The sequence below is a fragment of the Cyanistes caeruleus genome, chromosome 10, assembly GCF_971803275.1.
Source record: "Cyanistes caeruleus chromosome 10, bCyaCae1.hap1.1, whole genome shotgun sequence".
NCBI lineage: Eukaryota > Metazoa > Chordata > Aves > Passeriformes > Paridae > Cyanistes > Cyanistes caeruleus.
Window position 1 is genome coordinate 16,062,304 of NC_141710.1, and position 23,363 is coordinate 16,085,666.

At 40.8% G+C, this 23,363-nt stretch overlaps 1 protein-coding gene across 4 annotated transcripts in view; it reads left to right on the forward strand.

Annotated features, from left to right (window-relative positions):
• The window catches only part of DIS3L2 (DIS3 like 3'-5' exoribonuclease 2), a 176,975-nt gene that overhangs the window by 28,125 nt on the left and 125,487 nt on the right, over positions 1-23,363 (forward strand). For all 4 annotated transcript variants that reach the window (XM_086843961.1, XM_086843962.1, XM_086843964.1 and 1 more), the window contains exon 6: positions 286-387. In XM_086843961.1, coding sequence (XP_086700087.1) covers positions 286-387 — 102 coding nt within the window. The remainder of the gene's footprint in view (positions 1-285; positions 388-23,363) is intronic.

Below are 23,363 nucleotides of genomic sequence, written 5' to 3' on the forward strand. Positions count from 1 at the left end.
TAACTGCAGACAAACTGAGACAACACATCTTGAGGGCTTGGCTCTGTCTTGTGTAAATAGTGTGGAACTACTGTACTGGCACATCCATAGAAGAGTGCTCATTTGCTGAAAGATCCTGTATGTTAAAGGGCATATGGTGAATCTGTTTTGTTCCTGTGTACAACTGCAGGGTATTTGCCTCACCAGGGTGTGTGTGTCTTTCTTGATGGCGATGTTTTAAGCTTCATTACAACCATGATTTAATATGTTTTGGTCTGGCACTTACTTTTCTTCCTCTTTGGCTAGGATGGGAGTCGTGATATCTTTATTGATGGAGTGGTTGCTCGCAACCGAGCCCTGAACGGTGACATCGTGGTGGTGAAACTGCTTCCCAGGGATCAATGGAAGGTCAGTTCAGTATATTTTTGTTGTGATTTGAGAGGAAAAGCTTATTACAATTTTCATCACTAAACTTTTAGGGCCTGAGACAGAGAACAGAGAATTTCATACAAATCAGATTAGCTAAATTGAATTCACGCTGCTGTTGATTAAAAGACTTTATCCATTACAATGTTTGAAAGAAGTGATACCTGAGGCGTTGAAACCTCATTCTTTGCATGGAATGGCCTTCATTATCACTGTATGGGAAAGTCTGATGATGAGACTGGTTCCAAGCACAATTGTCAGAGGTGACTTTTGGTATCTGCTATTTGGCTGTCTTCATGCAGTGGTGTTTTGGATAGTGCTGTGTAGGTGTTTGCAATTGCTCATGTATTTGACAAGTGGTGTTCACAAAGCTTTAGTTATGATTAACTCTAATTTTTGGGTCTTCAGTCCATGAAAAGCTTACCTTGTAACAGCTCCAGATTTTGTGGTAATACCCTTCTTTACATGAATGAAGCGTGTGTGAAATGACTGGAGCAATACAAATGTGGGATGATTGCTTTTTCATTTTCATGTCTGAGATTTCACTAAGCTCACTGTCTGGGTTGTTTGGGGTTTTTTTTTTTTTTCCACTGATGAAACTTCTTTTCCTAATCAAACTTTGTCCTTTCAAATAGCTGGATAATTTTATCTTGTTTGCAGATTTATCTTTTAACACTTCTATGCTAGGGCAGTTTTTGCTGGGTAATGGAAGCTACAGGTAGCAATTTTAACATAGGTTTTCATATTTAAGCATGACAGAACCACCACAAGTTGTTTTCCAAAAATGGTCTTTGAACTCTTCTTGGCAGTTTAAAGACTTTTTTTAGATCTTTTGGACAAAAGTAACAGTAAGGATGTTTCCAGCAGAGTGGGGACTGGTCTGAACTACTTTGGCCTGGTGCTTTTTACTCAGTCTAGCTACCTTCTCTACCTTTCTTTGTTTGAAGCTATGTGATTTTAGACTTGCAAATGCAAGTTTAGTCTGGTCATTTGCTGAACCTTCTACCTATTCTGTTAAATCTAATACTAATTGAAATGATGGTTTGAGACATATTAGAACTTGTCTCTTCCTTTTAAGTATGCATAAAATGAGTGAATGACATGAGTATTTTTTGACATACATAAGTACAAAACTAAATTAATACAAAAGGCAATCACAAGTGGGATCTAAGGTATTACAGGTATATCCATATACAAATAAAAGAAAGGTCTGTAGCTATCTTGGTGACCTCTGAGAACCAGTTTTGAGGTCAAAGCAGGATTTCTTCAATAGCTAATCAAGACTTCAAGTCAGAGTTCACCAAAACTATGTTGATATCTATGTGTTTTGATCACCAAATCCATATATGCAAGTTATCTTTCATATTAAAACATTTCATATAGATGGAAAAATTGAATAGTTTGGATGCTCAAATCCTTTGCCAGGGCCTGCCAGCACAAGGGCATCTTTGTAGGCTTGATAGAGGTTGCCTGAGCTGGAAGCTTTGTCTGCAGTTTTCCATTTATATCTGTCTCTAAACAAAGATAATGCCTCTCCATCTCTCTTCTACTCTCATACCTTTGTATGTCCAACAGTAATGATCCTTTATGAATACAAGAGGAAGGATTCAGAATGTTATCCCTGTCCTGGGAAAATGCATAAATAAATAGAACTGTTTAGAGAAGTGGTATCTGACTGCAAGGAAACCATTCAAAAGACTTGAGTGTTTTGTAATATGATTATGATTCTTCTGTGGTGAATTTAACCTTGCCAAATGAAGTAGCTGGAACATGCCAGTCATGTTTTTCAGCCACACAGGTGCTGCCCTGTGTAGTCTCATTTTTTGTTTCTTGCCATCAGCAACTCAATCAGCGATGACATCCCTTTTCCCCTGCTCCCCAAATCTCTTGCTACGTGCTCATGTTTGTATTAGTTCTTTGGGAAAGGTGCCACTAAGTTGCACTGAAAGATACTGCCTTCTGCCAAGTAATTTATACTGATTAATGATAAACTGTCGCAACCTATTTTAGGTTTTTCCATTTGTTTAGTCTCATGCTGCTGCAAAGCTGCCACTTAGGTGTATTGAGAGTTTTCTCCTTGCCACTGGGCCTTTGGAACAAGCTGAAGAGCTTCATTTATTTCTCTAAAAATGTAAATCAGATATATGGTATAACTGATGCTCTCAGAGGAGGCTTTACTGGCTCTGTACATATTGGTTTGTTAGGATTGAGATGTGTGTGCTGATTATTTTTATGGTTCTCTATTCCCAACACATTACCCTGTGCTCCACTGAGAGCTGAGCTGGTTTTTTTTGCTGTTGTACCAGTTTCTTGAACAAGATAAGGCTGTTTCAGCAGTGTGTTGAGTCTGTGCCTTCTGGGTTTCCAGCACCCTGGATGGTCTCTGGATGCTCTGGAGGAAGATCTTCATGTTGCTAGTGCAAGTGGTTCCATGGACCTTCTCCTGCAGTCACGGTGTATTGCTGTGTTCCAGTAAAGGCAGGACTTAGAGGCACCTCCGTTCAATTTATATGTGTAAATGGGAGGAAATGTGGAGTCACAGGAGAACCTGTGACTGGTAACAAACTTCGGATTTTGAATAGAGAAACCTGTGTGTTTGCATGAATTGCTGAGAGAATTAGGAGCTGCCCTGTCCCTGGTGAGTTGGTCATTGCAGGTGAAGTGCCTGTGAGGGAAAAGCCATCAGCTGGAGAGCAGTTTCTTCAGGGATATACTGTGTCCCACTGAGCTGTAATGGTGCTACCTTACACACAGGTAAAAATGCCACCGTGAAATGTAAGGGGATGGTGAAATACTCTGGATGTGTGGTTATACTTTATGTAATACCTTCTTGAGAGAGACAGCAGTATTTTCAGCCTTCTACTTCTTGGCTCAGTGGTGGGAAATTTATCAGGCTTGAATTTCTCAACATTGTGTCCTTCCCAGCATGTGCATCAATTGCTTGGATGAGCTACCATGGTCCTGCCTGTGCTTATTCTGTCTGGTCTTAAAGCTCTGTTTGTTCACGCATCCGCTGGGAGAGCTGCGGCTGTTCAGCGATGATCAGTTTGTCAGTTCATAATTCTCTGCTTACTATTAGTTCTGATCAAGAGCCAACAATTTCAGTGTGGCACCACAGACTTGAAGGAGAGACTTTTTGTCCCCAGAATTTGTTATCTTGCTGTCCTGAAGGAGGTGGCCATCAGCTTCCTGCCAGGCTTGAGCGGTGTGCGTTGCAGCGACCGCATTTAGAGGCTCCGTTTCAGAAGTTCCTCTCCTGTCCTCTTGTGTTACATCTTGGGAATATTGAGGTGCTATGGTAACTTTCAAATATTTAGCTTTTGCAAAGTAAGGTATTTGACTTAGGCTGTTTTTCCAGGTACTTAACCTACTCTTAGCAAATGAAGTCAGAGTGTCATTGCAGTCTGCAAGACTGTCTCCTGACTTCAAGTTGTAGGGCTTCCCTGCGCCTGTGCCTTTATCTTCTGGAAGAACATCTCAATAAAAGATAGCCAGTGACAGGATTTATCCCAGTGCTTGTTGATTATTCTGATAAAGAAGAAAAATGGTGCTTTATTTCTTGACTGATTTTCACTGCTTTAACTTCCACTCTTGAGTTCTTGTTATATATTACGGAGTTGTGCTCACGTCAATTTCAGAAGCTTCAGTTATACAGTGGTGTAATTACTGGAAGTCAAAGAAAATGTTGGTATTATTTTGTATGCTCATCAAGGAGGCAGGCAGTGTGTCAGTATAGAGGATAAACCTAACCTGTTTTCCCTCACAGCCTCTTTTTGCTCTTTTGCCGCCTGCTTAATTGCCAGATAGAATTTATTTAATTTCAGGTATCTGTTTTGGTTTTTCTTGCAAGATGTAATTTCTTTGGTGGAAGGAAATAGCATAATAAGTCATTTGATATCACTTGGGGCTTGGATTCCTGGCCCAATCCCTGGTGCTTTTAGAGTAGTAGTTTATAACGTGGAATGTTTTTCATGACAACCGTCTCATGTATTGCACGCTACAGCTGAAATTTTAGTCTTAGTCTGAAAATAGTACCCAGACAAGGACTTGGTGCTGCCCAAAACTTAAAAGAAAGAGTTTTGGGGTCTAACTCCCTATTGCTTGCTACAATATGCCAGCAAGGTCTCCAGTTATGCATAAATATACTGTATATGTAGATAAAATAATTCCTGATTAACCTGCTAGTTTCACAGAAATTAGTGCATATCAGTGCCTCTGTTGTTGTTGTTGGTTTATGAATAATTTCCTCATTAGCTTACAGTACTTCTTGCCACAATTTCCAGTTCTTTTGGTCTTGACAGAAGGCCTCTAAGGCCAAGGATAGGGAGCTGTTCATTATGTACAGTGTGTGTTGCCGGATAAAAGGATAATGGGTCCAACATTTTGGTCACAAAGTGTCCAACAGTGATAGAAATAGTAATGCTTCATAGCTCATGAAAGCACATGTTCTGTTCAACACTGAGCTGTCAGAGGCAATACAGTGCAGCAGGAGATCTTCAAGCTGCCTTTTCTCAGCCATACATCACAGATAAATATTTAAACACTTTCTGTACAGAAGACATAAAGTACAATTCACTTTTCCCAGCTGTGACTGTTGTTGGCATAATTACAAACAAATGTGAAGAAGGAACAATTTGATTTAAGCAGTCATCACAAATATCACCACATATAATTTGAACAGAGCTACGTATCCTGGCAAGTCACTGCCTCCCACTGTTGGTGAAAACCTATGAAACATTAGTTATCCAGAGGGGATGCTAGCTTTGGATTTGTCCTGCTGAATAATAATTCATTTCAACCAAATTCTTCTGAGAGTCAGTTTCTTCTCAAAATCTTGCAGCTAATGTAAGGATAACAGTAACTCAGGAGGAGATGAGGTTCTTAGAGGGTTATCACAGCAACACTGTTTGAGTCTAACAATCAAGAATGTTGTTTGGAAACATTACATTGATAATAATAAAAAAAAAAGTTCTGGAGAAGTCATTATTGAAATAGTAAGTGTTCTGGCACACTAAAAACATTCAAGTGTAATTCATGATATTCAGGAGTAAAGTGGGAAGCCAACTAGGAAGATGTCCAGAAAAGCAGAGCTCTAGCAAATCTGAAAGGTTGATGGATGCTGTAAGGGAGGGAGGGCAGTTGTTTTGTTTTTTTAATTTGCTTTGCTGTGGGCTTTACAGTGAGGGCTGTAAGTTGATGGTCACACACAAGTGCGTGCATATCCCTCCCCAGCTTGGCAAATTCCCAAGCCACAAATTGGTGGAATCTGGAAAAGCTTCATTACATGCTAACTTTCTAATTGTGACATTCTTTGGATGGCCACATGTTGTTCCACACTGCTGGGCCTTCGCTGTGAGCTGGCATGGCTCTTCCCAGGCTTTGCTTAGCTGTAAACTGACTGGGTTTGGAATAGCAGTACAGTAGATTGATAGCAGAAAAGCTGAGAGAATAGGAAGTGCTGCTCACTGAGACATATGTGGCATTGCATTTGCCTTCTCACAGATGTTATTATCACATTTTGTTAATCAAATACCACTTGAAGTGAATCAACCAGCATCTTAACACAGTCAGTTTTAATAGCAAGCACTGGCATGCATTTTTATGGTGTATAATGATATAATTACTATAATGATCTGGATTCTGTGAGATTGCCATGACCCAGTGCTGCATTCAGCCCTTGCCCCCCCTGCATGTGGAAAACAAGGAGGCAGAAACACCAACCTTTTGGATGTTGCAAGCAGCCTTGCCTTCCTGAGAAGGGCCTTTCCTGCCTCTGTCTCTCTGATGGTAAAGCCAAAACCAGGATCCTGAATAATAAAATCACAAGAAAGGTATGGAGTTTTTGAACAGTCTGATATTCTTTTTATTCTTCCTCCTTCTCTTCTGAATTAAAGTGATATTAAAAGGCAAATTGTTTGGTTAGGTAGGAAGACAAACTTCTTTTTATTGACTGTCTGCATCCTGTCCTAGCAGCACAGACAGAGTCACATTGCAGCTGTGGTTTGGCTGCACAGGCACAGAATAAGATAAAAACGTTACTCTTAGGTGAACAATTAAACATTAAATAATCATTCATGACATGTGGTCAGTTGTTACATCCCCAGTGTAATAATAGCAGATGGGGGTGAGTTCAGGCTGTGTGAGATACTGCTAAATTTCAGTGTGTGTTGCTCAAAGAGCTTCATGTTGCATTGAGGGAAGTGCTCTTGGGGCATCTAATTTTACTTTAGAAGAGGAGGCAAGCCAGCATTTAATACCTGATGTCTGCTCCTGCTCACTACTTTTTTCTTGGTCACATAATAATCTAGTACAGCAAATTGTTTCCTTTAACAACTAACTTTTCTTCAAGTGATTGTTTTAAACTCTGTTCTTCCAAGTCTTCTGTAAATATGCACACATCACAGTAGATTATTCTTAATCCAATCTCTTATATAACCACCATAATTTTGGACTTTTCTTAGTTCTTGGTTCCTGTGGAATTAGTATTTCTTAGAACTGTTTGTTTTTTGCCAGTTTGGAGACTTATTTGGTGATATCACATGAGTATTTGGAGCCTGCACCTTATAAGAGTCAGGATACCTGTTGTTGTGATGGGATTGGTTTTTAGAAGGTCATGCACATTAAACTCACTTAACTTTTTATAAATGCTTTCTTGAGAGACTGTTCAGATTTTCTGTAGTCCAGGTTTCTTTCTGATCTGCATAATTAGGAATAAGTTTAAATCAACTGCACTGATGCTAAAAGTCTCATCTGGCCTAAACTTGCTACAGTGATTGTCATACTCTGTTTTTTTTTTCAGGGAGACTATATTCCTAATTTAGCTTGATAGCTGGTGAAATGAAGAGCTACTATGACACTAAAAACCTGATGATCTTTAAGTCCTGAGGTGATGTGGTTTTGGATTGTATCCCTAAGTTCTGAAGAATAGGAAAAGTGCTACATATCTATTTGCATGTTTGTTCTTGTTATTGGCTGTCAGAGAAACAGCATTTGGCTGCAGTATTTACATGTGGTCAAAGCTACTGAGGTTGGCTCATTTACTCTTTTCCCTTGTTTCCTTAACTCATGTTTATTTTTCTGAAGGCCATAAATCAGAGGGACAAGGAATCTAAAACAGAGGCAATTTATGTAAATGAAGAATTGCAGCAGCTGGAGGAGTGACAGGGATTTTTCTGCAACAGGTTCTTTGAGGTAGGATGTGGGACCTCATTTATAACCACGTGATTCTTGAAGATAAGAAGGATATTTGTCATTTGTTCTTGAAGATAAGAAGGGATGAGATGCATGAAATTTGTTGTTGGTAATTTGTAACCATCTAAGATAAAGGTGTCTGCAGGCTGATAGTAGGTAGGTTTTGAGTCAGCGTGCTGCTGCTTCAGGGAGCTGGAATGGTTGTGCCTTCTCCCAGACACTGTTCTGTGTCTTCCTCCAGATGAGGCAAAGTGCAGCCAGGTTGAGATCGCCTGGCCTCTCACTCTCTCCTGGCCTGGCTTTGTGATGTTACTTGCTAGCAGGGGGATGCCTTCTCCTCAGATTTCTGAAGCTTATGTCCTAACTGCTGTGCACATCACAAAAACTGGGAATGAGTCTGGTCTTGGTGCACTGTCATGCAGTGCAAGGTGGTCAGTGACTCATGTGCATCAATAGCAGTGTTCTTAACGCTGCTACCCCAGGAAGTCTTGCTTTCTTGCTTTGGTATTATCCTTCAATATACAGATGTATGTCCTGGAACCTGTAGCTGTGACAGTCTGTTTCTGCAGCATCTGGAAGAATTGCAACTGATACTTTGAATCAAGTTTCTTATTTACAAAGTGCCACTGAAAACACTGAAAGAGAAATTAAAAGTCCTCCTGATTATCTTTTCCCACAAATTCCTTACAGCTTCAGTAGCTGTGGACATGACATCATTCCTCAGCATGTGCTCGCTGGTAAGACATATGGTGTGGGTTTTTGAAGGTCCCAGATTCTACCTGCACTCTCCAGATTTTATCCCAGTTGTAACTACCTGGAGGCTCTTTAAAAAGTTGGTAACAATCTAAGAAAATACTCCAAGGTAGAGCTGATCTACTAACTCTGCTGAAAAAGGCTGAGTTTCCTTATTTTCTCACTCTTTATTTCTTTCTCATTGTTGGTTTATTTTTGTTTTCTGTGTTCTGTCATATCAGGCAGTATCTGCTTCATGAAAGTAAGTCTGTCTGTATTGCTTATGAGTTTTTTAGGTTTCCAGTATGCTATTGATTCATCCATCTTCAGCTGTGTCACCTCCTGGGGTTGAAGCATTTCTTTGTTTTCAGCTTTGTCTAAATTGTTTTGAAACAGAGAGCAGTGCCAAAACGCATACTTTTAATTGAGCAGCTTTGGAAGTGTGAAAATGAAGACTTGGCATGATCTAATTAGTGCTTGTGTATTTTGGTCTCAAGAAGTGACTGGTGAAGAATTCCCCAGACACATTCTCTGTTCTGTCTGAAAAAAATCCTGCATTAAGTTGTATGTCCTGCTTAGTTCTTGTTGGTGCTTGGAGGTACTGACTGTAATGCTTTCACTAATTAGCTGCCAGGATGTCCTTTTCTTCTCAGTCTCCTTGCTTTTGGCTTGTTTGTTGGAATGAGCATTGGCTACTTTTGCTGGCAAGCTCTCTAGAAACTGGCATCTCTCTTCTTGTGATCTCTGAATCTCATGGTGTAATGTTTGCCAGGTTGGTGCTGTCTGGGGAAAGTCCAAAGGACTTGTGTGAAGTGGAAGGAATATTTCAGCAGCTTCTCTTTCTTCCTGACCTAATGACTGTTCAGGGTGTGGGGAGTTCTGGTAAAAGTTTCAAGGACAGTAGCTAGGTAACTCACCTCTGTGCCCTCCTGGAATTTTTTTGCAGTAAAGTAAATTTCCTCCAGGTTTTATCACCCCTATTGATGTCAGATTGCCGAGGAGTTTTTTCCTTCTGTGAAGATCAGATTTGTAGCTGTAGCCTCTTTCAGCAACTACAACTGCTGTGATGGTCTGGTTTAGGTTTGGACTTGAAGCTCTTCTCCCTTTAGTCCGAGTCTGGGAGCTTATCCCTTGACAAGCATCCTCTCTAAAAGGCCTGTGAACATCAGAGCTGGGCATAGCCCAACTGTGTCTGACAAACCTGTGGGACCAATGTCCTGCACAGCCTGACTTCCTTGGGAACAGCTCACTGCCCATTTGAAGTCTGTTTCTTGCCCTGACCTTTAGGCTCATGCTCTAGGCAGAGCAGTCTGGCAATTGTGAAGCTTTGCAATGCCTTTCCCTTCAGCCTTTTTCTAGCAGCTGTCCTTTAAATGTACAGCTGGCTTGCTGGTGTTTGAAAGGCAGCTTCCTTGCATTATCTCCATATTAGAACAGCATCCAGAGGGAATGTCCCAGTACTCCTTTCTGGTGACTGTGCCCAGCTGTGTCACCTGGCTGGGAGCAGAGTTGCTGCCTGTCGGACTGGAGAGCTGTGCAGCATCACTGCTGGAGGAGAATAAATGGTTCCTCTGGCTCTAGTTTATTTATTCAGCTGAGCAGGGAGCTGGTGCTGGGAGAGAGTGCTGTGTTGGCAAGACGTCTGGTGCCTGAGCTCCTCTTCAGGTCTGTGTTTTACCATATAGACATACCCAAGGTTAATGAATGGCCATTAGTTTAATCTGGTTTAATTTCATAGCTGTGCTTCATGCATAGTCTGAGCAGTATTTTGACAGGATGGCATTACTTTATCTACTCTTCCTGGTTCCTCCCGCCCCAGTACTCCTGAGCCTTTCTTTAAAATGCTTTATTTCTTTTCTTCTTTGCACAGTTGTTGAGCTGTGGATGTAATATGTTTATCAGCTGAGATTTGTGTCTTGGAAACTTAATTTGCCTTTTAATCTAATGCTTTATCACTAATGCATGATAACATTTCCTGGCAGGATATGCATTGTTAAAATTCGTTTGTAGGAACTCAAAAAAAAGCATAGACATGGATGGCTCCCCTTCTGTAAGGTTCAAAAGTTTTGAAGCAGAAAAGGAAAATGCTCTTCATGGTACCTGACATCATTCCCACTATCCAACTTTCCCATGGGGTGGCTCCTATCAGTGCTGATATAACGGAGCCCAAAGACTAGGTGTGGTAGCAGCCGTGGCTGTGAAGTAGAGGAAAAGCTGGGAGGGGAAGGCTGGCCTTGTCAGGGCAGTGTCTCCAGCTACACAGGAATTTCCTATGAGCTGACTGAGACCTTGGGCAGACTTTTTGTTAACAAAACCACTAACACTCGTCAGAATTAATTTTTTATTTTTCCCACCATTGTCTTTTTGCCATTGAAGGAGTCAGCATTATCCAGTGGTCAGTTATCCAGCTGTCTGCCCTCTGTACCACAAAGCCACTCAAGCAAGTTAACACTTTTTTTTGGGGGGGGATGAGTGGCACATCATTGCAGCAACCAGCTTCAGTGACATGGGAATGGTCCTGGGGCCTCAGGCTTGTCTTTGAGCAATTAGTTGCTATGATCACAAATAAATGGATAGACTGTGCTTCAGAGCTCCAGTTCCCAAGCACTGATTCCTGTTAAGTGCTTTGTGAAAGAAAGGAAAAAATAATCAAAAAATAATCTGCAGTTAAATTAATCTCCTCTAACAATGTCTAATGCGTCCTGAGGACCGGTGCTTGAGGGAAGGGCGTTGTATGAAATGACAGACAGCAAAATATATATAACTCTTTGTGCAGGGTTTTGAGGTATTAGGAAATAGAGCTCCCAACACTGGCACATCACCCTCTGATTAAACACTGTGGTTTCACCAGCTCAGGGTTGATTACTTTAGAAAGCATTAAGTATTTGTCAAATACTTTTCCTTAGGATACTTGACATCCGGATCCTTTGTCTTCATCGACTTGCCTCAACACCTCTGCTTCTCAGCAGGCTGGGTGTGCTCTCTCCTACCCTTCATCTGGCCCCAGTGCCATGCCCTGCACTGTGCCCCAGTCTTAAATTCTTGTATGAAAGCAGCTGGTTGCACAGGTTGAGCTGTGTCGCTTGGGTGAGGTGAGGGACTAGGATGAGGGAAAATACTTGCCTCTAATGAGCAGCTCTGTGCCCTTGAGTCTGTTAGAAAAAAAACCTCTTCCCCTTTGCAGATGTAAGGAGGGTGTAGCATGGTTCCTATGTCCTGGCTAGCAGGATGCCTCAGGAAATGCTCCTTATTTAAATTGTTGACCATTTCTACTGTAAAATGTTTTTCCAGCTGAATCCATAGCTGGATGTACTCTATATTATGTTACTAAAAAACAAATTATGTAAAACATCAACATTATATTTAAAATTTGCCACAGATGTTTCTTTATTAGTTGCTGCCCCCTCTGAATTTTTTTCAGGTCTGTTTTTTAGGGTTAGTCAGAACTGCATTGGAATAAATATCTTCCTGCCTGTGTTGCGTCCCCTCAGCTCTCAAATGAAAAGTAATGTGGCAAAATTGCTGTTCTTCCTCAGGATATGCCAGGGGAAGTTATTTTATTTCTTTACCAGGAATACATAATGTTTTCTTCATGGTAAAAATGTGCCCTCCCAAGCATTAATTGTTTTTGATCCATGGTTGTGAAAAAAGTTCTACCCCAAAATTGTCAGATTTTTTTAGCACGTTTGCTCCGATATTCTCACTGTGCAGAAATAAATACAAAATAAATGAATGAGCTGTTCATGTATCATTGATAATTGAAAACAATATAGACAGAGATGATATTTTAAAATTTTTGCTGAAGAATGTTTAAATCATGCCTTAATGCATTATACATTACAGGATATTTATGCTGGTGTTAACACTATAGTTAAAGCTGAGGTTTGTCAATCTCTCTGTGTTACAAGATTAGAGAAGTAAGTGCTGGTCTACACTGAAGCTTGTTTGGGGCAGAAAACTGAGCTAGGAGGTTTGTTTTGAAGTCAGTGTTGTATGGATAAAGTTTGTTAAGTCTACTCTGTGATTTTTCTCAATTTAAGTAAAATGCTGTGTATTGAAATGGTTTAATTTCATCATGTTGTACCTGTGGAAGGACTTACCTCAAGAATTTTCTTTTACTGTGAGATTGCAGCTGGTGACTGCAGGGTGGAATCTTGACATTTGTACTTGGCTATGAGGTGAGGAAAAGAAAAGGAAATACTCGTAGCCTTTAGGATGTGTTTAAACTTTTGGGGGTTGCTTTGGAAAAGTTAATGTTCATTAGAGTTGGATACCTCTAAGATCTAGTAAGTCATACAAATGCACATGAGAGTGTTGATATGATAGATGAGTGTGTTAGGCCAGTGATGGGGAAACTTCATGCTGAGCAGTTTGTTGGCATGTTGGATGGGAATGAGCCACTCCCTGTGGAGGTCAAGAGTACACTGGTATTTGTGTGGCAATTTTTGACTGTTCCAAGAAAACAATAGTGGTTTAAATTCCTAAACAATGCATAATTACATGGACTGAAGCTTACAAGGTTTTGAGCTCATATGCCGTACTAACTAACACTGCTGAAAATTCAGTGTTTTATCATTAAACAGAGTACTTTTTGTTTTGGGAGGACTGTAGCATGCTTGTTTCACAGTACCTCAGTTGCAATATCCATATGTTTTATATGACTTTTTGCAAATATAATGGTGAGAAAGTTTCTACAGTGAGACTGTTTTATGTATTAATTTACCTTAGCTCTTAAATTCAAAATACCATAGCAGCTTTAATTTTAGGTCAGGTCTCAGTGCTTCTAGGGCTCATGGATCCTGGCTCATTGTTGAATACTCTTGGTGGTATTGAAGCTGTTAAATGTCTGAGTTGCATCTTTCAGTTACAAATTCATAGTTTTCTTCAGTGTCATTTGCAGTGTAATTTGGTGGGAGCAGCTCGTAAAGTCATGATGAGAGAATAAAATAAGAGGCAGACAGCTGAATGGTGTGAGAAGTGCAACTGGTTTTCATCTAGTTTTTAAAGTATTGGGTTCATTTTTAACAAGCCTAGACTAAAGGTTTGATGAATTGGGGGTGTATGGATTGTGTTAGGCAAATAAAGTAATATTCTGTTAAGAAATTACGAAAACTATTCAAACGCAGAGGCTGGGTAAAAGATTTTAATTCTACTCCAAGGACTCTGCAAGGTGCAGTGAAATAACTTGTGGGAGGTTTTAAGGCAACTTTACAGTGTGGTCAAATTAGAAGGAAAATTATTAGTTAAGAACTGAGAACGTGCTTAGTTTTATTTTGGTGGAGCACTGTTAATATTTTACAAGGAAGCAGGTTTGATCATGCACTTGGTGTGAAGTCTGTGTTGCCAATAGCCTTTGTTCTGCAGAAACCTATCTGGGAGGGTTTGAATGTTTGAATCCTTAGGGGAAGGATGTCTTTGGTGGAGGTGCCTGGCCGTGTCTGCTCATGGCTGGCAGCACAGGTGATTGTTGTGGGGTGGCATCCGGTCCCTCCCTGGAGCTGGAAGACCTGATGTGAACTGGTGGGTTATCGATAACCTTTTGTGTGTTTAACAAGACAAATCCTTCCGTTCGATTGTTTCGCTGTGAACAAACGCTTATCACCGGATGATTTTGTGTACCTTGTGTCCCTTTTAATTTGTTTTGGATCAGGGACTGTAAAAGCTGGTGTCTGAAAGGGGGTGTTGCAGGGATGGAGTAAGTATTCCCCAGCTTGTAAGAGTTACTTAAGCACAAGAAATGTAGTTGCTCCCAATGCCTTATGTGCAGCTTCCTTGTGTCATTTGACTTCACCCAGTGCTGTGTAATCACAGTAGGGGTTATAAAGTACTTTCTTCCACAGTCTGTGGGCGAGGATGGGTAGACTGAGGTGGGAGTGTGTGTCTCAACCTTCCCATTGCTGATCTCCACCTCTCTGTGACTTCCTTCACTTACTTTGTCTCTGCACATCCTCCATTCCTCAGTGCTAGGGCCCAGTGTGGCCAAACTGTGGAGGTGGATGTGGTACCTTGGGTCCCAAATGGAGCAGCGGGATTTCAATTTGGATCCTCAGCAGTCTGAGGACAAACTGCTGCGTGAAGTGTTTTCTTTTCCTGATAATGGTATTATGGCACAGTTGTAGCATGGTGCAGGTAAACCAGCAAATTAGCTTCAAGGGTCAACAGGTATTTCAAAACAAGGCAGGGATTTCAAGGAGGTTTTAAGCAACAAGGAAGTGGCAGACTTAATGCTTTACTTGAGAGGACGTTAACTTGCTTTTCAGGTGTCCTTAGCTCTTAAGACAGTGTAGGTGCTTTGGGTACCAATAGTTTTAGACATGGTACCTGTCATCAATGGGTAGAATGGAAGCAGGCAAGTGTGAAGTTTGCCATGTTAAAGCCAACAAATAAACTGCTTTTGCTGGCAATAAAGCAAATGAAAGGGGTTTCCTAAAGCTGTGTACTGCCTGGGTAGGCTCTGAGATTTTTCCCATCTTCCTTTTCTGTTTTATCAGCTAAGATGAATGGTGAGTCAGTGTATGGTGTGTTTCATTATTGGAGACCTGTCAGAAGAGTTGGTTAATAATCCAGAGCATTTGGATTCAATGTGATAAACTAATCATAACAAAGTACTTTAATGCCTAACTTGAAGCTGTGAAGGAAATCTTGTTATCTTAATAGTATGTGTATATGAAAGGGCTAATTTTTTCTTTCTTAACAAGATAAACACATTGGTGAGTTGCTGAGCAGCAGTACTGTATCCAGAGGTTGCTTTCCAAACTTCCCTGAGATGAAATGAAACTGAAATTTAGTGCTGTCACTTGTGGAGTTTCAAGAATATACTTCTGAAGACCTTGTAAGTTACATGGGAGAAGTTGTTGCAGAATCAGCTTATTTAATTTATATCTAAATAGTTATAATGAACATAAATTTACTTTCTTCATTTTTTGGAACAGCCTGCCTTTTTTGCTGGGTGTTTTTTTTTTTCTTCAAGTTGCTTAAATGATTTTTCATTAACACCTTTACTATATTACAGTTTAACTTGGTAAATATTATTCAAATAACTTCTTCTAGGTAAGGAAAATTACTAAATGTCATCCCATACTTGCTTTTACCCAGAGGGAAAGTGAAGATTGCTTTGAGCTCATTTGATCTGTATGAAGCAGCTTTGAATTTCCTGGGCTTGGTTAATGAACATACTGAAAGCCCAGTGTAGCTGCCTGTCTCAGATCTAATAATTGTACACAATGCACTGCAGGGGAGAGATAGTCTTTGCCTTTCTGGTTAAAGGACTAGCAATCTGTCATGGTTGTTAATGAATGTTTGCAGGTAGCACAGTCCAGATTTAGCATTTGAGCTGGCTTCCTTGTAAGGATTTGGTTTGATTTCCTTGTTCTGTAATTTCTCGTGCTCAAGTGGGAGTTCTTCGTGAATGACTAACACATCTAGGCGCAGGTTACGACACTTTCGAAAATCCAGTGTTTTTCATATATTAAGTATTTTATTAATGGCATAAGCAGGTGTCAAAGCTAGTTCACAGTCACATGTTTTTGAGTTGTGCTTTTGAATTTTGTGATTCTCAGATTTATTTCGTAAGAGTGTTGAATGGGCTTAACACTTGATTCTATTCTTCCCCACGTGGCCCATTAGCACCTTGGATTTTTACCTTTTTAATGTAACCTAGCACATAATTTTTCTTGTATTTCTGCATTTTGTGTTTCAGTCTTTGCTGCATGTTTAAGAGAATGGGATGTGTGTTCAGGATATTGGGAGGAATGTATTGCTAAGGGTGAATCCTGATGCTTTCTGTTTGAGGTACAACTACCTCTTCTGGGCAGTGATGAGGGAAGCTCATCACTGCTTTTACATTGCCTGTGAGATGCAGTTTGCTCCAGTGTGCAGCCATCCATTTCCTACTGGCACACAGAAGGTGTCCTGAAAGCTGTAGGGTAGATGTTCCCCCTGTCAGTGGGAATATCTGGCTGTTGTGTGACTGATCTGCACATGTGTAGTGGTGGGCTTCATCAGGCTAAACTGAGAGACATAATTGACAAAACTGAATATAAATCCTGTATTACTAATATCTGAGAATGGCCAAGCTGTTAGGACTTGGAAGCATGATTCAAAGGTTTGCCAAGTTAGCCTGTGATGATCACTAGGAAAAGAGTTTGCCCAGGAGAAGTGAGTTATAAAGTAATTCAAGACCTTCTAAAAAAAAACTCAAACTCTTGCGCAATCAGAATTTAATGACCAAGGTGATGGCTTTATGCTGCCATCATCAGTGTTTAAACCCCTGGTATTTTTTATTTGCACCTGCTTTTACTGATCTCATAATTGGCCATTGTTACAGAATGCATGTGGAATTTGGTTGAGGGACCAACTTTTCTTTTCTTTTTGGATGGAATGCAAACTACCTATTGCAATAAAATTTCTGTACTTGTGATTATGGGCACTGTCAGTGTTTCCATTATAAATGTCTGGATTTTTTTTATTTTTTTTTTTTCTTCTAAAGGAGCTTAAAACTAAGTTGTAAAAATTCATTCTTGGCAGAGAACTTGTGTACAACATCTCAGCTCAAGTAAGACTTTTTAATGAATTTTGAGAGACGGAAGGAAACCTGAACTGCTTTGTAAGTTGAGGTTACACAGGTGAATTATACACTGAAATATCTTGTTAACAAAACTCAGGAAGTAGCACAACAGAAACCCCCAGTGTTAGTCCCATGTCCTGCATTATATTTTAAATTGAATTATAGCAACTGAGTGTAACTTTTGAGTAATTTTGTGGAAAAGCTTTTGACAGAACAGCATTCATTGCCGGGCAGGAAAAACAGACCAGAAGGTACCTGGCATCAAGAAGCAGGGAACTCTGTAGGGGCCAGCCCTTCCCACCACTGGGAAAGGCTTTTTTTATGGTGATGGTAAATCTGTTTCTGAAGGCAAGCAGTAAAAATATGCCATTCCTATTTACTCCATTTCTCAGTGCTGCAGGAGATGCTCTGAGACCATGTTCAATCGATGCATATTTTCACTGGATTAAATAAACCTTGAATATTGACGTCATGAAAATAAGCTGAGAACCCTGGTGGTGGATGCTGATGTGTTTTACTCTTCTAATAAACACTGCTTCAAAATTTAATGAAGCATGCCATGTTGCTAAAGGTAAATGCAAACAAACTGAGCTATAGACTCTTTGCTTGAGGTGCTGCTGTTTAATGAGATTCGTCACTGAGTAATATGAGCAGATCCTGGTGACGCAAATGCCAGCAGTCATTCCCTGCCCCATTTCAGGAGGAAACCTGGTGATACTGATTGTTTTCACTGGAAGAAGAAAAAACACTGCAGCAATATAAGTCCTCAGCAAAATGTTAAGCATCACTCATCTTTACTATGCCTTAAGATCCTAGCTCGCTTTAACTTCCATTAAGATGGGCTCCTTTCAAATGCAATCTTTTTGTCACCTTGTGCTCTGCTATTTCCCTCTGTTAATGTGCTTTGTCTTTAACAGAAGTTCTGTTGAGCATCCACAATGTTATGGATGGTTTGGTGCAGAACTCAGAGTGGTGTGTACCTGGTTCTGACTGGGGCAGCTGGGCACAGCAGAAAAACAAATAACCCTGGGAAGGTGCATTTTATCAGAGACAGGGGTGTGTGGAACCTGTGCCTTCAGTGGGTGTTTCTGTGCCTTCCAGCAGAAATAGACAAACATACCAATTCCCTGGAGACAGCCAATGCTGATGCTCTTGTGCCTTTCCTTTTATAATGTCTTCTGTTTTGGCAGGTTTTGGGCTCACTTCTTAAAAGTTTTTTGGTACCATTGCTATTGTGTGTTTATTGATGAAGCTGCATAATAAGAAAAAAAAAATCTCACAGAAAGGTTCTGGAAACCTTTCACCTTGGTGAACTAGTTTTGCTGCTGGAGGCAAATTCAGTGAATAAATTTTTATGAAGACTTCAAGGGTTTTTGTTATTATAATAGACAATTACCTAAACATTTTGGAATCAGATATTTTGGTTCTAAACTAGTTAAAATTTTGTTTTTAAATGTTTTGTCTGAGGTATGAACTAATTTTGGAAAGGCATGGATAAACAAATTGTCAAAAATTCTTATTAGTATGTGCCTAAAAATTATGAAGAAATAGCTATGCTATGGTTATAGCTGTGGAGTCATTCATGATTTGCTTCTGTTCTGCTGTTCTAATGATATTTCCAGGTGTGATACAACTGAATGATATCTCAGGTCATCTTTAAATAGGAATTCAGTAATTGCTCTGTTTAGTGATGAGCCTGTTAGCAGTGTGTGTGGAAATAAAAATAATTTTTTTATCCGAACAACATAAAAAATAATGGGTGTTTTGTTTTTAGAGCTGTGTGACATTTGTTTCTATTCTTTTATTTCTTTTGTTTCAAGCAGCAGCTGTAAATAAACTAATGCTGGTCTTTAATTATGTGAGTTTCTGCTGTGAAATCTGTGGTTCTGAAGCCCTGAACATGGTCTGTGCTTAAGCCTTGGTCCCTAGGTGGGAAGAAGAGAGAAAGCCTCCCTCTGTTCATATAAACCAACTGATGTGTTATTGCCTCTGATAAGACCTCGAGAGTGAAATAATGCTTTGAAGTATTTGAAAACATTAATCCTCACATGTGCATGTAAACCAGATATCATCCCCATTTTCTGAGTGGGGAAATATGCCCTCACTTTTTCCTGGGACACCTGCCTCTTCCAACTACCTGAAGAGGGGGTTTCTGCCATGCTCTTCTTTAATACCTGTGGAGCAGAATGACCTTAAATACTTAATATATGAAAATTGTTCAGATATTTGTGGTTTTTGCCTTACCATATGTGCATGCTTTGCTGTTTACAGTCTTCTTTTCACATTTGGACTTTGCCTTGCCAGCTGTGTGAAATTCAGGTGTAACATCTTCAGGACAGAGTGTGCAGGTCTGCCTAGCACAGTGTCAAGTGCTGCAAACTGGGCAACTTGGCTTGAGTGAGTTTTCAAGTCATGGACAACTGAGAGCAGGATTATTTTCCTTGAGCAGGATTACTTTCCTTATGTACTTTGTAAGGAGCTTGTTGAAAGTTTAAGATAGATATGGAAGCCTGGGATTTCCTGCCAGTAATTGTGATTTAATATGAAATCAATCCCACCTGCACTTTCTACCTAGGCATTCAAGGACCCCTTGTCCAAATAAATGGACTTCCAGCAGTTTTAGCTCACAGGTGAGCCTTCCCAGTTTGATAACCCAGTCTGTGTATTTGCAGAAGGAATCTTTGAGCAAAATTGTGCTGCTGTCATCTCCCTCTTGTCTTTCACAGTCCCTTGGTGATTTATGTTGCAGTGAGATTCTGTCTGGGGTCAGAATTTGCTGATACCAAGTCAAGTGAAGGAGTACATTTGCCTCACAGCTTGTCTTCTCTTCAGAAACAACTTTAAAGGGACACAGGAAGGTTTCAGCAGTTGAGGAAGCTGTTCTTTTTTAATCCCCAGTGAATCATCTGTTTTTCTTTTCCTCCACTTACTGTGCTTGCAGGGATTATCTTCTCCAGTTCCTTTCATCTGCGGGTGGTCCTCTTCAGCCTGGCTGCCCCTGTTCTGCCACAGCTTCCCCTGAGCACAAATATTTTCCAGCCCATCCTGGGGTGATGGGGAAGGTACTGGATTCATAGTGGTCTTGGCATGCATGACTGGAAGTGGCAGCAGTACAACATGGCAAAACATAGGTGTAGTTATGGCTCAGTCCATTTCCTCGAGGATGGAGCTCATAGTTGGAACCACTCTGTCAGATGGTACCTGTTGGCTCCTGCATGAAAAATATAGTGTTAAAGTGGATTTCCAGTCTTCCCTTGCTAAAAGTTTCCTGGAAAGTGTCTCCATCACCTGTTACCAGATCTCCCTACCTTCACACCAAACCATGAGTATTTGCAAAGGAAGCACTGGGTGGTTTTGTGCGGGTGACTTTAGCAGTATCATGCTGGCTTTGGAGGAGGCTGTTGTTCTTGGATGCAGCCATCTTTTAATGCAATTGAAATCTGATTTAGGAATTAATGTAGATGCCAGTTTCCCTGGTGTGGCAAGGTAGAGATCATAGGAGTGGGAAGTAATTTTGACAAGCTCTTTTTATGGGGTTGAGATGGGCATAGTGGGATGCACTCAGCCCAGAGCAGCTGTGTTTTGCCTTCTATATCCTCAAAGGAACAGTGAAACACAAAACAAGTGCAAGAATGTTCCTGTAGAAGATGAAAAGAAATAAAGACAGGACAGTTCAGCATTTGACTGAATGCAGCCATGAAGATGGATGGCTGGGAAGGCTAAGAAATGAAGAACTATTTGAAGCACTTCTAGAGTGGGAGTCTCCGTGATGCTTCAGTGATGACTTGTTTAGGTTCCTGATGCTTTTATCCCATTGTGTGAATAAATAAGCAGACCTGGGCTGATGGAACACACCAGTCAAAGGAAGTTCCCACTGGGGCATACATAGTCCGAAAACTTCCATAAATTGTTCTGTAATATGACAGTTTCCAATTATGGGTTTTCATAATAAGAGGCTTACTGGCAACCAGTAATGCAAGTTAACTGTGGAAATTTCTATTGCTTTTCTTGGCCCCTGTGGACTTCCTGAACAGTATGTGTTTTGTCCCAGGTGTCTCATTCTGGGCTTTGAAAGTGTGTCACAACATGTGTGAGGCTGAGACCCCTGGGAGCTGGCACTTAGAGCCTGACCAAAAGGAACAAAACCTGCAAGTGAGGGGCTTAAGGTATCAGACCCAATATGTGGATGCTTGGTTGATTTGTTTCCTACCTTGATGAGTTAAAGTGTTAATCAGTAAGAGATTTTCTTAGACATGTGGGAAATAATTTTTATACAGTTCTGAAGAAAACTTCAAACCCTTGGGAAGTATAGCTATGCAAATATCTTGGATAGCCCTTCCAGTACTTTCTGATTAGTTTGCATTGTCAGCCCACTTTCTTCTTACGGGCACGTGCGGGTACAGGCTTGTTTGGTTTGTGAAATGTTGAATAAATCTTCAAAGAGTATAATTGTTTCCAGGAAATATGTTTTTCATACATGCTTGTATTGTTTTAAAAAAAGGCAGTAATGGATAATACTTTGGTTTGTGCAAGCCAACGGTGTGGATTGGCTTGGCATTGCAGCTTTCAAATGATACACACTCAGCACAAGTAGATTCTTTTCTGATTACATTCAAGCTCTGTGTAATTATTGCATCTTTTAAAATATGTATTGATTCATGGTATTGTCTTGAAGTTGCAAATAATCCAAAAGCTTGTCTGCTTCTTTACATCAGATGCAAACTGGGTATCTTTTTGCAGTAATTTGCCTAAAATGCAGGGATTTCAGAGAATCATACCTTTGAAGATGTAACCTTATGTTGCTCTCTTCTTCTAATCCACCCCTCTTGAGTGATTTATTCTAGGGACTGTGCATCATAGGTTTTGGCCTGGCACCCATTCTTGTAGTGTTGCAGTGTCTGTGCAGAAAAAAGATGGCTGGGAGACAGTTTTTCAAAAAAAGAAAAGTTAAACTAAAAAGAAAAGAACACACACACAAGAAAAGAAAACCAGTTCCAGTTAGTAGAGAGGGTTTTGCTGCCGGTGTGGATGGGGCATAATTTGATTTAAATGACTTTTGAAAAACAGTTCTCAAAACTGTTCCATGCATTTTCTTCCTGGCTACTGTTGAAAATATGGAGCTGAATATTTTCTGTGATGTTTCAAACCAATATGTGCTGGCAACCTCAGAGCTGGGCCCTGTGCATTGCACTCCTGTTTCCAGTTCGCTGTGGCCTGGAGTGCAACACACAGCTCATGAGATGCACCAAAGTGGGAGGTCTTGCGAGGAGCAGGCAGTGCAGAGACCCAAGGTACAAGGAACATTTCGCTGGGGTCCAGCAGGGAGGCTGCCAGTTTTAAGGGCCTCTTTTATGAAATGAATTTGCTGGTAGGAGATGAAGAAGCTGTTTGTGCTTCTTTGAATTTTGTGAGTGTGCAGGGGGAGGTTGATTCCTGTGTGTTGTTAAAGGCTGGGTGCTGAAGTGAATCTTTTGTGCTTCTCTGGGGTCAAACTTTTCTCACTTAAGAGGTGGGCTATGGCTAAGGATTCATCAGTGCTTTAAGTGTGACAACATCTTGCTGTATAGAATAGCATGTGGGCTGGGAAGCTGGGAGATGAGGTGTTTGCTGCATCACTTCTGCTCCAGGGACCTCTGTGCCTTGGGAAATGTGTGTGGGAAGGTCAGTGCAATATAAGGAGGTATTCTGAAAATAGAGGCTGTTTTTTTAGCACCCAGTGAAATCCTGGGGGTGGCAGCAGGAGTGGAAAGTGTGGAACAAGTTTGTTGATCTGACTATGGCAATACACAGCTCTTTGGTAGTGACTCCCAGCAGCATTGGCTTGCCTGCAAAGGAGGTGGTAGAGTGTTCCCTGCAAGAGAATCGAGGGCATTGTCCTTCCCCATACCTCTGACACTGTTACCCTCAGCAGTGGTTTATCCATGATGTGTGGGGTACCAGTGCTGAGCAGGGACAGCTATTTCTGACAACTTTTCCCTGCTTCTCAGCAGTTGTTAGAGAGTACAAATGGCAAGAGTGTACAGATGGAGCTGTTTATCCTGTTAGGAGAACCAGATGAAATGAACCTGAGGAAACATGGTCCACATCCCAGTAGTGTGTATCCTACAGGCAGAGGTGCAAGAGCCAGACTCTGGAGAAATAGGTCCAGGGTCACCACAGAGAAGTGGCAGGAAGGGGCTGAAGGTAGGAGTAGACTTGAGAAGAGACAGGGGCAGAGGCAGCTGTCTCCTGGTCAGTGATAATGAGGTGTAGATAAACACCTTAGGAAGCAGACAGTAGGTGTGGGATGAGGGCCAGGGAATGGGAATGGGGAGCTTTCAGAGGCAAATGACAGGTCAGAGACCAGATAGGGAGTGGAAATACATGGTGAGGAGACAGTTCTTGTTTTGGCTTTAGGATTCAGAAAGGTCAGTCTTTAGAATTTTCCTTGTTGATGCTTTTCCACTTGTTTTTCTAGTTATTTGTGCAA